This window comes from Borostomias antarcticus (assembly GCF_949987555.1).
Source record: "Borostomias antarcticus genome assembly, chromosome: 7".
Lineage (NCBI taxonomy): Eukaryota > Metazoa > Chordata > Actinopteri > Stomiiformes > Stomiidae > Borostomias > Borostomias antarcticus.
In genome coordinates, this window is record NC_140240.1 from 5870249 (window position 1) to 5887452 (window position 17204).

Consider the following 17204-nt stretch of genomic DNA (forward strand, 5'->3'; position numbering starts at 1 on the left):
GACAAACGAGAGAGAAACTGTGTGTGTGTGTATGTGTGTGTACGCGTGCTTCTTTATGTGTAGTTGCAACATGATCTCATATTAGTATATCTCTATGTTGGCATAGCAATTGTACTCTTTTGTAATATTTTACCATTTTAGAAATTCACTTCATGTCCTCCCATGACCCCCACCCTACCATTTGAATCCCATTGTGATTTGCTCTTGTGCATAATATACTGTATATAACACACTAGCATAAAACACAGATGTCTAAATAGGAAATAATTTAAATGTTCAATAAAGCTGTATCCTTTTGACGTGACAGACTGTAAAGCGTCAATTGGAGAATGACACATTATTGAGTCATAACAGGAACTGCTGTAAAAGGATCCATCCATTTAAACCATGAAACCTCTGACGATCTCTACTAGTCTAATAAGTGTTACTCGTGGCAGTCATGAAAATAAAAAGGTAGGACCACTTGTATCCATTCCTATTGCATATCAATCAAAATGTATTACTGTCCCAATTACATTTATTGTCATTTTTGTTGTTTTACATTTCATTTTGTAGAACATGTTATATCTATTGTATGTTATTTTAATGTACAGCATGGGATTAGAGACGACAGCACGTTCAGAGACATTTAGACCATGTACAGGAAATGGTATGGTTACTTATGATGCTTTACAAAGGCCTCTCATTCACCCATCCACACATACATTCACAGCACAAACCAATGGCGGCCAGCTGCCACACAATGTGCTAGCCTGATATTTGGAGTAATTTGGGGTTCAGTGTCTTGCCCAAGGACACTTTGACACGTGGACAGGAGATTCAAACCGCCGACCCTACGATCATTGGACGACCCGCTCTAACTCCTGAGCCACAGCTGGTCCATATGGTTAACACTTTAGTCGTGTGTCTGAGACATAGAGGGGACAGGGGGTTGTAGACTGAGCCTATGTCCGCCTGTCTGGCCTGGTGGGTTTCTGCTGTTTCCACTATGGCAACAGAATGCATCTGGCCCCAGGACATGGTTAACAGTTCCCCCAGACCAGACCAGGCAGGGGCGCACTGGGGTCCGCTCAACAGCCCCCTGTCATGGGTCATATACGGTTATTATATTATATGGTTGTATACATTTGAGTATAAAATAGGATTGTTTTTCAGCCTGCAGGTGAAAGGCACTCTCGGCACAATGGACAAGCCCTCAGGGTCTCACTGTTAACAAATACTGTACATACAGTACCTAGACATTTTGACAATCAAACAGCATTTTACACAGTCACCTATTTTCTGTCACAGATCTACATCTATAGAATCTGTAGAATGAGCAGGATCATTTCAGTGTTCATTACTTATTATATTTTTGATCTTCTGCAGGGTGCCATATTTAAGCATTGTGTAACTGTATTTGTCCTGTCTTGGTAATTGTATACGGTTATGGTTGTCACTGTATGGGGAAACACATCCTCATTCCAGAGGGTTAGGGCGGCACGAAATGGCATAAAGGATTTCCTCCTGAAGTCTTAAACACTTTAGTTTGGCCCAACTATTTTTCTTCCATTAATGGTCTGTTGAGAGGGTTAACTCATAGTCCATGTGAACCCAACTGGTCATTTTGAAACACGTTGCCTACAATGTTGTGTGACCATTGTGCGGAAAAAAATGAGTGTTGGATGTTAGTTCACTGTATGCTAATTAAACCATATTTGGCCATCCTGTCCTACATGGATCATTGCCATAACCAATGATAAGAGGTCAGTCGAAAGAACCTGAAGATTTGCCTGGCATGTTAGTGTGTTTGCTTTGGGGTAACTGAAGTTATACAGTTACTGTATATGTTATACTGATGTATAGTAGACAGTGATGATTTCCCTCAATTTCCTACCAATCAGCTTGATGTCTATATTAGCTTAATGTCTGTAAAAGTGGTCAGAGGACATTTCATGATATCTCTGTGAAGTTCTTTAAACATTCCTGGGCGGGGTTAGATCACAAATCCCTAACTTTATTGAAATGGGTACAGTGATGCTAAATGATAGTTTCACAACGTGTCTGGATTTGACAAGACTGGCTAATTAGTGCGATTATCACACAGCTATGCAGGCCGAGAGGCTTTGCGGTGGTTTTATCAAAAGGTTCACTTACCCAAAGAATGCCTCGTCCTGACAGCTTATGCACTGCCAGGTTCATTTAGATTTGGGACTTGGAGGGTCTGTCTTGAGAAACACATAGTGGATTTGATAGGGTCAGAGGCGGGTGGATGGGAGTGGAATGGAGGGAGAGGAATGACTTATTGCTCATTTGTATTATTGCACATGGGTAAGATTCTAAATCAGGCATGTCTTTTCCAGGGAGGGCAAGTCAGTGTGTTGCCGAGGCTGCTTTGACTGCTCTCGGCTCTCATAGGAGCTGGGTGGCCCTGGTTTTGTCATAGTTTACCAAAATAATACCTCCGCTCTGATCTAGTGTTAGGGGGCGTCATACATTTCCCTGAATGAACTAGCCTATGCATTTCGTTGTCTCTCCCAGGGACGATTTGTATTGTTTTTTCAAATCATAAATCGAGATACTCTGGACAAGTTGTGCTGGGTGGTATCCAATCTTTTACAGGTTTCTCACTCTTCTCTTGACCTCTATCAATTCCTTTATTCTGCCATCACATTCCTCCCTTATTCCCCCAACAATCTGCATTGGATTCAGGCTCACAACAATGCTGCATTCTGAGGAGCTCAATTGCTTCCCTCATTGCCTATTCCCCTTTCCCTCTCCTACTGAATTGTATTCTAATATGATGCCTCATCTAGCTCGTTAACCCTGGATGGCGCAGTGTAATGCCATCAGCCCGTGTGTGTGTGTGTGTCGCTTCTGACCGAAGACCCCTTTTCCCCCTCCTCTCCTTTGCGTCTCTCCTTGGTGGGCCGTGGGCCTCAGTGATCCCCAAGTCCAGCGCGGCCCCCCGAAGCCCCCCCAGAGCGCTGTGCAGCCAGCGGTGGCGTCACGCGTCCTGCTCCGCCAGCAACTGATGCGAGACCAGCTCCGGGAGCAGGAGCAGCGGGACCAGAGGGAAGAGAGGGAGAGGAAGACCAGGGACACGTCGCACCTGCTGCACCCCAGCAGCCCCCACACCCCCGCCATCAATGTCACACCCCCGCCACACCTGCCTGCTGTGACCCCAGTGCCCATGGAAGTCCTCAAGGTAAGCCACCTGCAGTAGAGGGCAACGAGTGCAAAGGCAGCTCTACTGGGCGGACAGGACTTCTAGACAGTGGTCTTCTTGGAGCTTTGCTCTCCTCTCTTCAGTGAGGGGGTTTGGTTGCCACGGTGGAATTATAGGGTTAAGGCTTGATCAAATAGCTTGAACACATAGCTTGAATCACTAATTAGAAGTGTTCGTAAAATGGATTATTGCTTTAGCTTTTTCTTTACATTGTTAATCAAACATGATTATGGACCTTGGAAGGTGACTGTGTCACCTTCTGAAAGACAAATACAGGTCTTTGAGAGTGGACTGTGTTAAATCCATAGGGGGGATTATCTCCTGACAGAATTCCTCTGTTTCCAGACATTTGGCATTCAACATGTGTAATCCTATTTGCTCCACTACATTGACATATTTTCATGGCTTTCATTCCTGGTATTTCTAAGTGGACTCCATACACAGATGGTAATGTTTTTTTTTTTTGTTCTCCAATAAGACAAAGGATGTTACACATGTATCCAAAAGTCATCTATTAGCAAGAGGAGGTAAGGATGGATATTTTGCCGTTTGAATTTCGCTTGCCTAACTGATTTACAACTCGTCAAGTTATTGGAGTAATGGGGCTTACTATGTAAATAATTTCGCAGTGTTTTACTTTTACAGTACCACCATTACTAAGTTAATGGAATCACTTTTGCAGTTCTCAGGTTGAGGCACATTTTCTTTATTAGAGAAAGTAGTTGTGTAGACAATTAATATTGTATTAATAAGGTAGAGATTTACTTGTGTTCTGTTGTGCTGTAGTGTCAAAATGTGTCTTAGCATGCTGGTAGAATTAATTCCACTGTGGAAAATTGGGGATGGTCCAATTTTTGAACATGCAATTGTTTGCCATTATTTTCTGTAGATCTTCATTCTTGTTCATTTACACTGACCATGTGTGCTTTAGGGTTTCCTGTTGAACTATATGCCTTATCAGTTAATACTGTATGCATGTGCCTGCATAGGTTTAGAATGGCATTGTGACAAGCTGTAATCATTCCAATGCATTTATCAAGCTTTGGCATTTTAGAAAGGCAATCCCTATACTCATGTATCTCAATAGGGGTTTTCCCTATTCAAAAGCAATGCATTACAGAAAAATATTTTGGGATTTCAGAATAGACATGCAAGTTGTAGATCAATTTCACTAAATGAACCCAACAGTTCAAAACATAGTGGTTTACTTTTAGTGTAAAATATAATTTCCCAGCTTGATTTTACAGCATGTGCTACAGCTTGTGTAGGAGTTTCTTTATTGTACAAATTACCCACTGAAATCCCAACATCTCTGGGAAACGCTTTGTGGCAGTTTGAACTTGACCTGTCTGTGCCAAGATTAGAGTCCGTCCAAAGCTGTGCAGGCAGGCAAAACTAGCTTGGACGTACCAGGCAGAGCCGCTGGCCTATGAAAGTGAAAACATTAAGCTCAGATGAGTTTGTCTGTAGACCAAGGGGTACCCTTAATTAGCCAGGTGACCTCTGACTCCTGGAAGATTAGGATTGGTTCAATATTTGAGCATGCAATTGTCTGCCATTATTTTCTGTAAATCTTAAATCTTGTTTGTTTACACTGACTACATGTGCTCTAGGGTTTCCCCCTGAATGCCTTATCAGAACTAATTAATACTGTATGCATGTGCCTGCATTATTAGGTTTAGGATGGCATTGTGGCAGTATGTAATCATTCCAATGCATTTATTAAACTTTGGCATTTTAGAAAGGCAATCCCTATATTGATGTATCTCAATAGGGGGTTTTCCTATTCAAAAGCAATGCATTACAGAAACATATTTTCAGATTTCAGATAGAGATGTAAGTTGGAGATCACTTTCACCAAAATGAATCCAAAAGATAAAAAGCAGTGGTTTACTTCTAGTGTAAAATAGCAATTGCCTACGACATTCAACATCTTCACACTGATGTCTTGAAATCAAAGCTTGATTTTAGAGCATGTGCTACTGTACAATGTGTTCTCATCAAAGATACAGTAATGTCATACTTCTGATCACAATTAACACACTAGAGACATACTTAACATTCATTAGATACTTAGATTGTGTAGGAGTTTCTTTATTGTACAAATTACCCCCTGAAATCTCAATGTCTCTGGCAAACACATTGTGGCAGTTTGGACTTGACCTGTCTGTGCCAAGATTAGAGTCCGCCCAAAGCTGTGCAGGCAGGCAAAACTAGCTTGGAGGTACCAGGCAGAGCCGCTGGCCTATGAAAGTGAAAAAATTAAGCTCAGATGAGTTTGTATAAAGAGCAAGGGGGACCCTTAATAAGCCAGGACCTCTGACCCCTGTGGAAGAAATTAATAATCCAATCTTTACATCGCTGAAGAAATGAATCCAGTCATCCTTAGTAATCAATAAGGAGAACTTATGCAGACCATCAGTATATCCATAATTCATTTTACGTGCACGGAGACAGAAAGAATGCAAGACAGGATGAACATGTGGAGGTTTGGTGTATAGCCCCATAAAGTCATCCCCACCAGGTCTGGTTTCCCGGGTGGGAGTCCAATGCTCTGACCACTGCTCTACTTGTGCCGTGGAGATCGGCAGGTTGGTTTTGGTGTCCTTCTTCCAGTCCCTAGTGTGGGTTGTGGTTAGAATAAGGGATGGGGTTGGGACAGGATCTGACCTATAAGGCAAGGGGTAAAGGTTGGAGTGAAAGGATGAACATGTGGAGGTTTGGGGTATAGTCCCATAAAGTCATCCCCACCGAGTCTTGAACCCTGGACTCCCGGGTGGGAGATCAGCGGGTTGTCCTTCTTGATTTTGGTGTGCTCGGACTACTGCCTCTTGTGGTGCCAACAGAAAGATGCAGACCAACGTTGTCGGGAGGGAGGGAGTGATAACCCGACAAACTCTATACTAGGCGCGCTGGCTTCCAGCCATGCACAAAAATGCAGAACATACTGTCCAAAACAGAAAACAGAATAGTTTGTGGTGTCGGGAGGAATACTTTCTAAAACATTGATGGGATTGGCAACCACATGAAACGCCTGTAACCATCATCATCAGCGACCACTCTAGTATGATTGTCCTCCTGTTGGTGGGTCTGGTCATTTGTGGGTCTTCAGGTGGCTGTAGAGGCTGATCCTTGATCCATAGGTTCTGTTGCAATTGAGGCATTTGTGGATGGTTTTCATAATGGAAGTAGTTGGAGTCATTTTGCCGGTGGTGGATCTCTCCTTTCTCTGTTGCCTCTTTTCCTCTGCGGCACGGTGAAGGTCCTCTTCTTGTTGTGCTGTGCCTTCATAGACCATCCTGCTCCACAGGTTTCTGTTGAGAAGCATCTCCTCCCTATTGTTGAGGTTGAAGCTATACTTCCTCAGGTGGGTGTTGATGTTGCCCTTGTGCCGCTTCTTCTGTCCCCCTTGGGTGCCTTGGCCTTCCTTCAGTTGTACAGCATTTGTTTCGGAAGGCGGGTATCTGGCATGTGTATAACATGGCCCATCCATCATAGTTGGTGCCTGGAGATGGTTGTGGTGATGCTGGGGATTTTGGGCCTCCTTCAAGACACTGGCGTTAGTTCGCCTATCTTCCCAGCTGATCCTAAGGATTTTGCGGAGCAATTGCTGGCGGTACTGTACCACTCCAGGATGGGGTGTCCTTCAGGAGAACGCCTGTGCATGAAGTATTTTAATATGGGGAGGCTGGTGCACAGACCGTTGAGGACTTGTTTGGATTGGATCACTCTTCATCAGTACCCTCCCCCTCGACCTTACCACTGGTGGCCCTACCAGGAGCATAGCTCCAGACGACATCGCTCTCAGGTTCTTTGAGTAAACACAAGCTTCCCCACTCTGTAAAGGTGGCGATCCCCAGAGAAGACGCCTGTACCACACAGTCATCAACAGCCCTCAGGTCTTGCACCAAGCGCCATGTGTCCTTACCTTATGGCTTCTTACAGGCAGAATAGGAGTGTTGCATGTGCTTTGTATGGGTACGATTCCAGATTTATTTATTTGTCACATGTAATGTACGTGTACAGTCACAGTGAAACGTTGCTGCCGACTCCAAGATTATGCTCAATACAGATAAACTCCAATAGACAATTTACAAATTACACATTTACAAGTTACAAATTACACAATAAGTACCATTTCTATACAGTATAAGAAATGATCACACCTTGCTCCAAGAGGGCGCAAACTGAATTAATCCAATGCTTAATAATCAATTAGGAGAACTTGTGCAGACCATCAGCATTTCTATAATTTATTTTACGTGCATGGAGGGAGAAAGAGTACAGTGATGACTTTCTCTCTGGCCTGGGCAGTCCAAGTCAGATACATACAATTAAACGAAATCAGAAACCTTGGTTCAGGATTAGTGCAAAATTATCAGCAAACAGGAGATGAACTTGTCCTGTTTTGGTTCCTCCTGAAGAATCCTTTATTCAGGCCACAGCACCCTTGTCGAGGGCATGAGAGACAGTAGCTGGGGAACAGACATAACTCATTCCTGACTGGAATTCAACCATAGGAAAACACAATATACTGTATTCAAACGCAAGCATAAGCAATAGCATTTTTAATGAAGCAAGCATAAGCAATAGCATTTCTTTAACTTCCACACCCCACAAGAAAGTAGTAAGGAACCAGCCAAGGGATCAAGACAAAGGCGAGCTCAGTTTTCACCACACACACAACACTACGTCAGCAAGGAATGGTCATAGGCCCCAAATTTGCCAATGGCATTTATACTTGAGCTTGTTACAGTATGTGTAAGATGAAAATGCTTGCTGGCTCTGCTGTTAAAATAATGATTGCTATCCCATTAGTTCAAAGTCATGACATACTGTAGTACTATAGCTACAGTTCATCATAACATTGTTGATAATACATACTGTATTGTGTCATGATGATACTGACATGACTGACCCTCAAATACATTTTGAAGTTAACCCTTCCCTACCACGGGATGTAGCTTAGGAGGTATGCTCGGGCTTGCACAGTCCACTGTTCGATCCCAGCTCCTGGCATTGTGCCGGATTGTCCTTCAGCAAAACACTGAACCCCAAAATCGCTCATGTGTGGCACAGTGGTGCAACACCTAGTACTGTCCTCACAGCAAGAAGGTCTCCGGGCCTTTCTGTGCGGAGTTTACATGTTCTCCCCCTGCTTGCAAAGGTTTCCTCCCAAAGAACTCAATACAAAAAACATGCAGAAGAACAGATGCTCTTCAGTCCAGTCCCTGACCAAGACCTGGACTGAGCACTTGGACTTGGTCCTTGGGCGCCATGAATGATGGCTTCCCACTGCTCCTGCTGCCCCTGGAGGAGGACAGTTTGGATGGGAGAAGTGCAAGGAACAATTTCCACCGGTGATTTGCATCCGAAAAATTGCATGTGTCTGTTGTGTGCCGTGTCGCCACTCACTGTGTGCAATTTGTGTGTCACGTGTGGCCGAATAAAGAAACCCGCCCCCCCACCCTCAGTTCCTGTATTTTTATTTTATTTTTTTATTTTTATGTTTCATACTGAATTATTTGTTTGCTGTGTGTTTAAAAATATAGAATATGTCACATGTTAATATGAAGGACTCTTAAAAGGACTCACCTCTCCCTATAGTTGTTACACACAGTCTATATTTTACTTCTAGCCTTTTTAGGCTTACATGGATCGGACCCAGAGGCCTGTTGTAGTGCATTAGTGGGAAAGACTTAGAATAAGGGACTGTTATCATGATTATCACAGCTTGGCATCAATACGGCCTTTTGTGTCCATTGAGTAGTTATAACAAAAGGGATTGTGACGTTTTAAATCTCTACTTGGGTGGGCAGTAGTGAAGAGCTAAAGTAGCCCAGTTTAGTTTTCATAGAATTTGTCAAACTTTTGATTTAAAATCTTCTGTATGGGTCTTGTTTCATGACAGGTTTGTGAATAATCCTAATTCATAACTGTGATTTGATATTGAAAAAAATGGCATATAAAACTTACCAATGCTACATGGAAGAGCCCTTGTAAAGGCTTCCCAAACAGTTCACTTTTAAAGATCATTAGATTTAGCTCCACGTGCAGAGTAACTGGTTTATTCTCCCTTCTGATAACTGATGGTCGGGGTGACCTTTTCAAACACTCTGCTCCAGGCTTGGTCTGCATAATGCTGCATCTTTGTGCTCTTCATTTTGGAGAGCCAGACTCTTAAGGTTTTATATTTTGTCAAAGCCCAGCAAAGAGAAAAAGGTCTTTGTTTGAATGTTGAATAGACCACAACACTCTTCATGATAACTCCAGTTGTGCCTGCGTGTCCAGACGGAACATCTCAGGGTATGGACAATGTGCTCTCAACATTGTTGGCCATTTGAACTAATCCTGCTTTGCCCTCCCACTGAACGGCAGATAAGCTTCTTTTGAATCAACAGTGGCACAAAAAAGAAGAATATGGACAAATATCTGACTGTTGCAATCATTTTCAGTAAGTATTTATAGTGTGAGAGTAGCATCCATGTCAGAATTAATAACGGGGCGTCTTGACCCCACAGCAGGATGTGTAGGCTGCTGTGCCATATCAGGCCTCTCTTGAGTAAATGACTTCCAGTGTCCTGTAGAGCTAAGAAAGCACACAGCCAGTCTGATTCCATCAGGCATGATAACCAGGCTCTGTGGTTTATGCAGCTGCACACATAATAAGCTCTATTGTTCATCTTTATGGCAAGTGCATTTTCTTAGTCCCCCCAAAATTGGACAAAGTTTCCCATAATGAATAGAGGAGGTTACATTCTTGTCAAAGTCTCTTGCCACAGGCCCAATAGCACATAACACATTACGACTATCTCTGAAGACTCTTCTTTGTCCGTGGCTCCTCCTCTTAACCAAGACGGACGTTACAGAAGGCCCCCTCCCTGTAATGCCATGAGGATTGTGACGGCTGGCTGGAAGGCAATGAATTTAGAAATATCTACTGCCCAGGGCTATGATGGAAACCCAACTCATAGCAGCCGTTTAACCACTTACAAAATATTGTTTGTTCCTACGTGGGAAGCTTCAATTTCACTAATAGCCATGAGGTTATATTGCCCAGACACATAACATTAGGCTCCCAAACGTCATCAGCCGGAGCTCAACCCCAGCACATCTATCATACACATTTTATTTACTTTTACATTTTCTTGGTCTTTATTGTTAAAAGAATGCAGACATTTCATGTTCACCATTAAAATAAATCACAATTCATTTTAGTTACTGTTTTTTCAAGTTTAAAATGATGTTGCGTCATCGCTTTCACTGGCCTGGGGACTTCCCTTCCCTGTCAGATTAGAAGTGCTGTACACAGAAGTGCTGTTCGTCTGATATTCCGATTAAACAATGTTTCTCTAAGCTTTCAATTAGAAATGAGACAGGGTGGAGTTAAAAGAAGAACATTTACAGATGCTTAAGGAATGTAGAAGTTATTATTTCAGATAGCTAAATTAGTTTTATGTAATCTGATCATGGCTTAATCGATCATAGGCTGGGTTTGATAAACAGTGTTTTATATAGCCTATTCTAGGATTGAGTCACCAAACCCAGCAATGGCTAAAGAGTGATGCTGCACAGAGTGGAACAGCACAGCATAGTATATGGACAAGTGAAGTGTTAGAATTGTATTTAATCAAGAAAACCTAAATTTCAAAGATAGATCATTAAAGTCTTAATATTTGCTATTTATGACGCAGTATTAAGCACCACAATCACTGCTGCCACTGCCCGCACCCATGCACACCCTTGCCAACCAGTGTTAATTTTGACAGCAAATTATGATTTTGTTTTAGTCATAGTCTTTTGACTAAAATGCCATTTAGTTTTAGTCATATTTTAGTCATCTGACTTGTTTTAGTTTTAGTCTAGTTTTAGTTGACTAAATATCATTACGATTTTAGTCGACAAAATCTACCATAGATTTAGACAACTCAAATTTAACAGGCTTAGTTCAATCAATCAATCAAGTTGGATTCATATAGCGCCCTTCATGAAACCCAGAGCGCTTTACAGAGTCCAGTATTCATTCAGACACAGTCATACCGGTGGTGGTAAGATACATAGCTACAGCTGCCCTGGGGCAGACTGACAGAAGCGAGGCTGCTTCTGTCAGACAGTTTCATAATGAAGCATTCCTCTCCCCCAGTCTGATGCTAACTGTGTTTTTTGCCTGATATAGCAAGCTATAACATTATCATGTCAGCACTAGTTGGCTAGTCAGGCTAGCTAACATCAGGCACAGGCTAGCTAACGTCACACCGGAGGAGAGGGGCTCTGGCGGCGCCAGGTAGCTAACTGTTCGTGTCTTATCCATCTAGCTACAGTATAACATTAGACAGCAGCAGTAGTTGCTTAGCTAGCTTACCCAGACTAGCTAACGCTAGATACCCCCGCCAGCCGCCACAAGCATAGCCCCACTTGTTGCTAGCTAACCTGTGCCTAACATTAGCTAGCCACTAACGTTAGCGTTGCAATGATCAGACACTTCAGTTCTCCCCCGCCACAAACCTACGTGAAACACTGGTTTCTTTTAGCTTGTATTGTATTTGAAGTATTTCAGAGACACACCAGCTTGGGTTTAGCTAATACAGTAACATTAGCCGGGGGTGGGGGGGTGCTTACCTTCTCGTGAATTTCGGGATGACTGTTCTCCAAATGTCGCTTTAAGTTTGTTGTATTTTTGCCAGTAATTTTCACCCCACACGGTTTACGAAATGGTTTTGTTTTCCTTTGCATCAAATATGAAGTTTATCCAGATGTCTGCTCTCCTCTTTCTCCCGGTGTGTGCGAACGTTGACAAAGACATTTCTGAACTGTGGTAATTTACTGAACAGTTGAGGCGCAGCAGTCGTATGCTGTTAGTTGACTTCCCGCCGGCCGGTGTAGCAACGGTACTATTCAAATGTAGGCCTACACACAACAGGCTACCTGTAGGTTGCATCCAACTCGTTCTATTAATACATCCATGATCCAACTGCGCACATCCCGAACCTCGACATTCTGATTTGAACTTTTCCCATACGTCCCTCCATAACCATTTAGTCTAGTTTTTATTTCTTGACGAAAATGTGAATAGATATAGTCATAGTTTTTGTCATCATACATTCATTTTTATTTAGTTATCGTCTCATGACGATAACCCAAAAAATGTCGTTGACGAATAGTTTTCGTCATAGTTCTCGTCAACGAAATTAACACTGTTGCCAACCCTGCTAATACAGCCCCCCCCCCCACGCCCACATACCAAATCCCATTTTAACCCCATAGCCAAACCTGGTGTTCTGTTTAGTCTCAAAAGCTTCCTCAACTCTACTCCTGAGATATAACTATCCATTGGAAGAGAGGAGGAGGAAGTGTATGTTAGAAAAACATTTTAACAAATCAAATTGCCTTACACAAGGCCACTAACAGTACATTTGCTATATGATGATTTTTTATTTTATTGATTTGGATTTTTAACTACACTCTTGGAAAACTTCAACAGTGACATTTGTACAGGGCAGTTTGGTTGTCCATCAAAGGACATAAACCTTACATTTCTATGGTGCCTTTGTTGTCTGCATGGCACCAGTACAGTGTCAAGTTTTTGTTTATGGTGGGACAAGGTCAAAGGTCAAATGTAATTAATCTATTGTCCGAAGTAGAGCTTGGTTTTGGAAAGGACCTCACGATACGATACGTATCACAATACTGTATATGGGTAATGATTTACTGAAAATATTAAAATACAGATGAAAATACAATTCCATCCCCCGCTCCCTGGAGGTGATCCTGAAGGCGAAGGAAATTTAAGGACATTTTAAATCTAAAGTTTAGATTCTAATCTGTACGCTATCTACTGTAGTTCTCACTAAGTTACAATTTCTTGTAATGATTAATTATAACAATCATGTTAAAGGTGATTTAAAGCAGATTTAATATCGATTCACCTATAATGATACAGTATGTCATGATGTTTAACAGAATAGCCCACAAAATCGGGCATTTGTATATTTGTTGCAGAATAAGAAATGCCTAAGAATGTAGGGAAAAGGAAATGTATGGAATACTATGGTAACTAAATGGGAATATACTTGGTACAGTTGAATGAATACACCCTTGCCCCCTTCTATGCGCTCAGGAAGGCCATCACTGGTCAGAGCAGGAACTCGGCCTCACTATAACACCTACAATAAGAGGTCTAGACGATACCCCGCTGTAGTCCTAACGGACCTGGACTACGCTGACGACATCTGCTCTCCAACCGCATAGAGCAAACACAGGAGCTCCTGTGCAGAGTGGTGACAGTGTGTCAACGTTGGCCTTCGGCTAATGCCCAGAAAACCGAGGTAATCACCTACAACATCCTCTCGGACCATCCACCTCTAACAACAACAGGAGACATTGCTCTGAGGGAAGTCAATGACTTCAAATACCTGGGCTCATGGGTCAACTCATCCGAGCAAGACCTTAAAGTGAGAAAGGCGCTTGCATGGAAGGCCCTGAACGGCATGGCCAGTGTGTTGAACTCCAACCTCCCTCGACAAATCAAACTCAGCTTCTTCTATGTAACGGTAGAGATGTGAATGCTGGACCCTGAAGCCCACCTTGCAGAAGTCCCTAGATGGATGCTACACCAGAATGCTGTGTGCAGTACTTAACATCAACAAGAGTGAGCATGTTACCATGCATTTGTGTGGGGGGTCACCAAGGGTCAGTGAGAAAATAGCAATCAGGAGAATAAAACTGGCAGACACCAGGAGCTGTCTGCTTTGAGAGCCAATATACGTGCATAGATCACAAGGGCATCCCACACTAACATACGTGGACTCAAGAAAGATGCAGGAGCGGAAAGTAGATGTATGGTGTATGGGATGGAGGGCTCGTCTGAGGACGACCTAGAGAACACTAGTGTACTGTAGCTTGGTAGCTAAGGAATCTCTCTATAGTAGCCTACAAGAGCATCCCCAGGCTTGAGTCTTCAACGTACTTCAGAGCCATGTGCTCTCCGTGGGTAGGTGATAAACCTCTGTGTGACTCTTTGAAAAGTCCTGCCTGGAGATGCCCCTTGGAGAGGAGTAATACTGCTCTTCTTCACAACTACGTCTTCACCCAAAGGATTGTCTGAGGGGAAAGGCCACGGAGTAGGGCAGACAAAGGCGTGCTCTACTATGGGAGGACAAAGAGCTCCTTCTCTGGCGTATTGATGAAGGTTCTGTCAGGCCGTAGGGCACTTCTCCTGCCTGCGCTTCACCTCTCTATGGACACACTCTCTCTGTAATGGTTTCCAGTAATCCCAACAAAGGGATCATGCTGTATCCGCCAATATCTGTTTTTAGACAGTGTGAGACCTTTACGTTGAGCTCATTATCTTGCATTATCCTGTTAAGCCGAGTTTAGGTTATACTGTTGTTATACAGTATGTGTGTCTATGAGCCATAAACAATAGCTTTTCTTATACAGTATAAACTACACTTTGGATTCTTCCTCTCCTGTGAGGGAAGGGATCTTTCTTTCAAGGAATCTGCTTTCCTTGACCACAAAACGGGACGGATGTCTGTGTTTGTTAAAGATTTAAGAGAAAGATACTTAAGAGCAAATCCATCAAGTTTTGTCTCCCTTTATAATGTTAGAAGGCTATCTTATAACAGTAAATGTAAGTGCCCAACATGTACAGTATTTGCATGTTCTGATAAGAATTGTTTTGCCAGAGGTGGAAAGTAACTGATTACATTTGTTCAAGTAACTAGTAGTAGGAGTAGGTTATTGGAAATTACAATATTTACTTTTATTTTTTGTATAAAAAAAAAAGTAACATTTTACGTACTTATTTTTCAACAACACTTGGCAATACAATAACCACACAAAAGAGTCTTTTGAGTATTATGGTAGGTTTTGCCCAGATTTGATCTATTTAGCTTTAGTAAATCAGGCTCTAATTGTTAGGAATTCAACCCTGCTGGATAATTTGTCAGTTGAATTATCAATGCTGTAGCACACTGGCCTTGTGTTGGATTAGTTTGTTGCACGTATCTGTTACTAAGAGCCTCTTGCAGCCCTTTAGAAAAATTCCTTTTAGATGAGACAAAACCTTGACAAGATAAATATCATCTTGTGAAAAGTTTAGTTTTAAGTACACCCTGTAGCTACTGCATGTCCTTATAACATCTATGTTACAGTAGATCATTGTTAGTACTATCAATGTTCAGGGAACATCCTCTTTGGCTCATGCATGTTTGACAGGGAGATTGAAAAGTGATGAGATGTATTGCATTAGACACACGTGTTGTAGTGTGTGTGTGTGTGTGTGTGTGTGTGTGTGTGTGTGTGTGTGTGCGCGCGCACGTGCGTGCGTGTGTGTGCGTGCGTCTATCAGCATGTGAGAGGAGAGGCCTGGGAGTTGTCTGGGAAGTTTATAGCTCTCAGCAGTACACGTGTTGACCCCCGACACACCCACTCATAAATATCTAAATCACCGTCTCAGAGTAGTGGGCCACGTGGCTAGCTTTACAACCTAGACCTTGACTTGTAGAATTTCAGTTGTATTTTGAAGGAGGTGTCGGGGGTGGGGTGGGAGCAGGGCCGTTGCTAGGAATTTTGGGCCCCCTTAAAGAATATTGGTGTGGGCCCCTACCCCTCCGACTTTTCGTCACCACTTTTTTCGACCCCCTTTTTATTTTTATTTTTTATTATGTATCATTTTGTATTAATTTGTCTGTTTCTCTATGTTATTTTTCCAATTTACCTCTCCATAGACATTTACTTGTGTACTTCCTGTGCTTGGACTGTCTCTGTCTGTAGCCGTTTCATGACTGGAACTACTATGAGCCTCTTCACTCCCTTCACTGTCTGTTTCTAACTAGCTAGGACCTGGCTCTGTAGACAGTAAGACCCGAACAGTGTCTTCTTAAGACTTGGGAATAAATCTATGTAGCACTGTAGAGTTTACAGGAAGCTGGCTAGGCGGCTGTTGATTAGCTAATAAACGCCTCTCTTATTCCAAGAGCATTCATATGTAGGCTATCTTAACCTGGATTACATCTACATGTTGCTATTCAGTACAGTAGTTCAGTAATAAGTTTAACTAGCCAACCAGTGTCTACCTCACTCACTCACCATCGAAAGCATCTTCTGGGGGCTGGGGGTGGGTGTCTAGGTCAGACAAGGCCACAGCTGATTCTGTGAGTAGCAGCACAGGACATAAAGGATTTAAAAAGAAATCAACTCTATATGAATTTCTATTAATTAACTTAACACTATTCATTATTAACCATGGATTTCTTTATGTAATGTAACTGTTTCATATGTAGGCTATCTTAACCTGGGTTAACTTACATCTACATTTTGCTATTCATAGCAGTACAGTAGTTTAGTAACAAGTTTAATAGCCAACCAGTCTCTACCAGTCACTCACTCACCATCTAAAGCATCTTCTGGGGGCTGGGTGTCTAGATCAGAGGGGACCACAGATGATTCTGTGAGTAGCAGCACATAAAGGTTTTAAAAAGACATGTTAACAGAACCGGCTAGCTATAACACATAAGCATTCATGAGAATGGAAACATGTGTCCTGGCTGCTGCTACTGGATTTGTATGTATTTATTTGGACAGGAAGTATTTGTGCCAGCTGGCAAGCTAGCTAACAGTAGCCACCTCACTAGAACAGTGCAGTGGTTGAGGCTGGCTAGTGAAAGCTAGCTTACTAGAACTGTAGTAGCTGTCTAGTTAATCTGTCATTTAGTTAATGGTAGCGTAATGTTATCTAGCAGCTATCTTACCAGAACAGTAGTTGGCTAGCACTGTAGCTAGCTGTCTAGTTAATGGTAGCTAACGTTATCTAGCAGCTAGCTTACCTACAGTAGTTGGCTGGTTGCTAGAACTGTAGCTAGCAGTAGCTGTCTAGTTAATGGTAGCTAACGTTAGCTAGCAGCTAGCTTACCAGATCAATTTGTTACCAGAACATAAGCTTACTAGCTAACGTTAGCTACCTAGCTTAGAACTTTCTTCATACACTAGGCTA

General features: G+C 42.5%; 1 protein-coding gene across 1 annotated transcript in view; it reads left to right on the forward strand.

Moving 5' to 3' along the window:
• Nucleotides 1-988: 988 nt before the first annotated feature.
• The window catches only part of mitfa (melanocyte inducing transcription factor a), a gene marked incomplete at both ends in the record, with an annotated part of 35305 nt that continues 19089 nt past the window's right edge, over nucleotides 989-17204 (forward strand). The window contains 2 exons of the mRNA XM_084440999.1: nucleotides 989-1090; nucleotides 2954-3187. Of these exons, the coding sequence (XP_084297125.1) occupies nucleotides 989-1090; nucleotides 2954-3187 (336 nt within the window). The remainder of the gene's footprint in view (nucleotides 1091-2953; nucleotides 3188-17204) is intronic.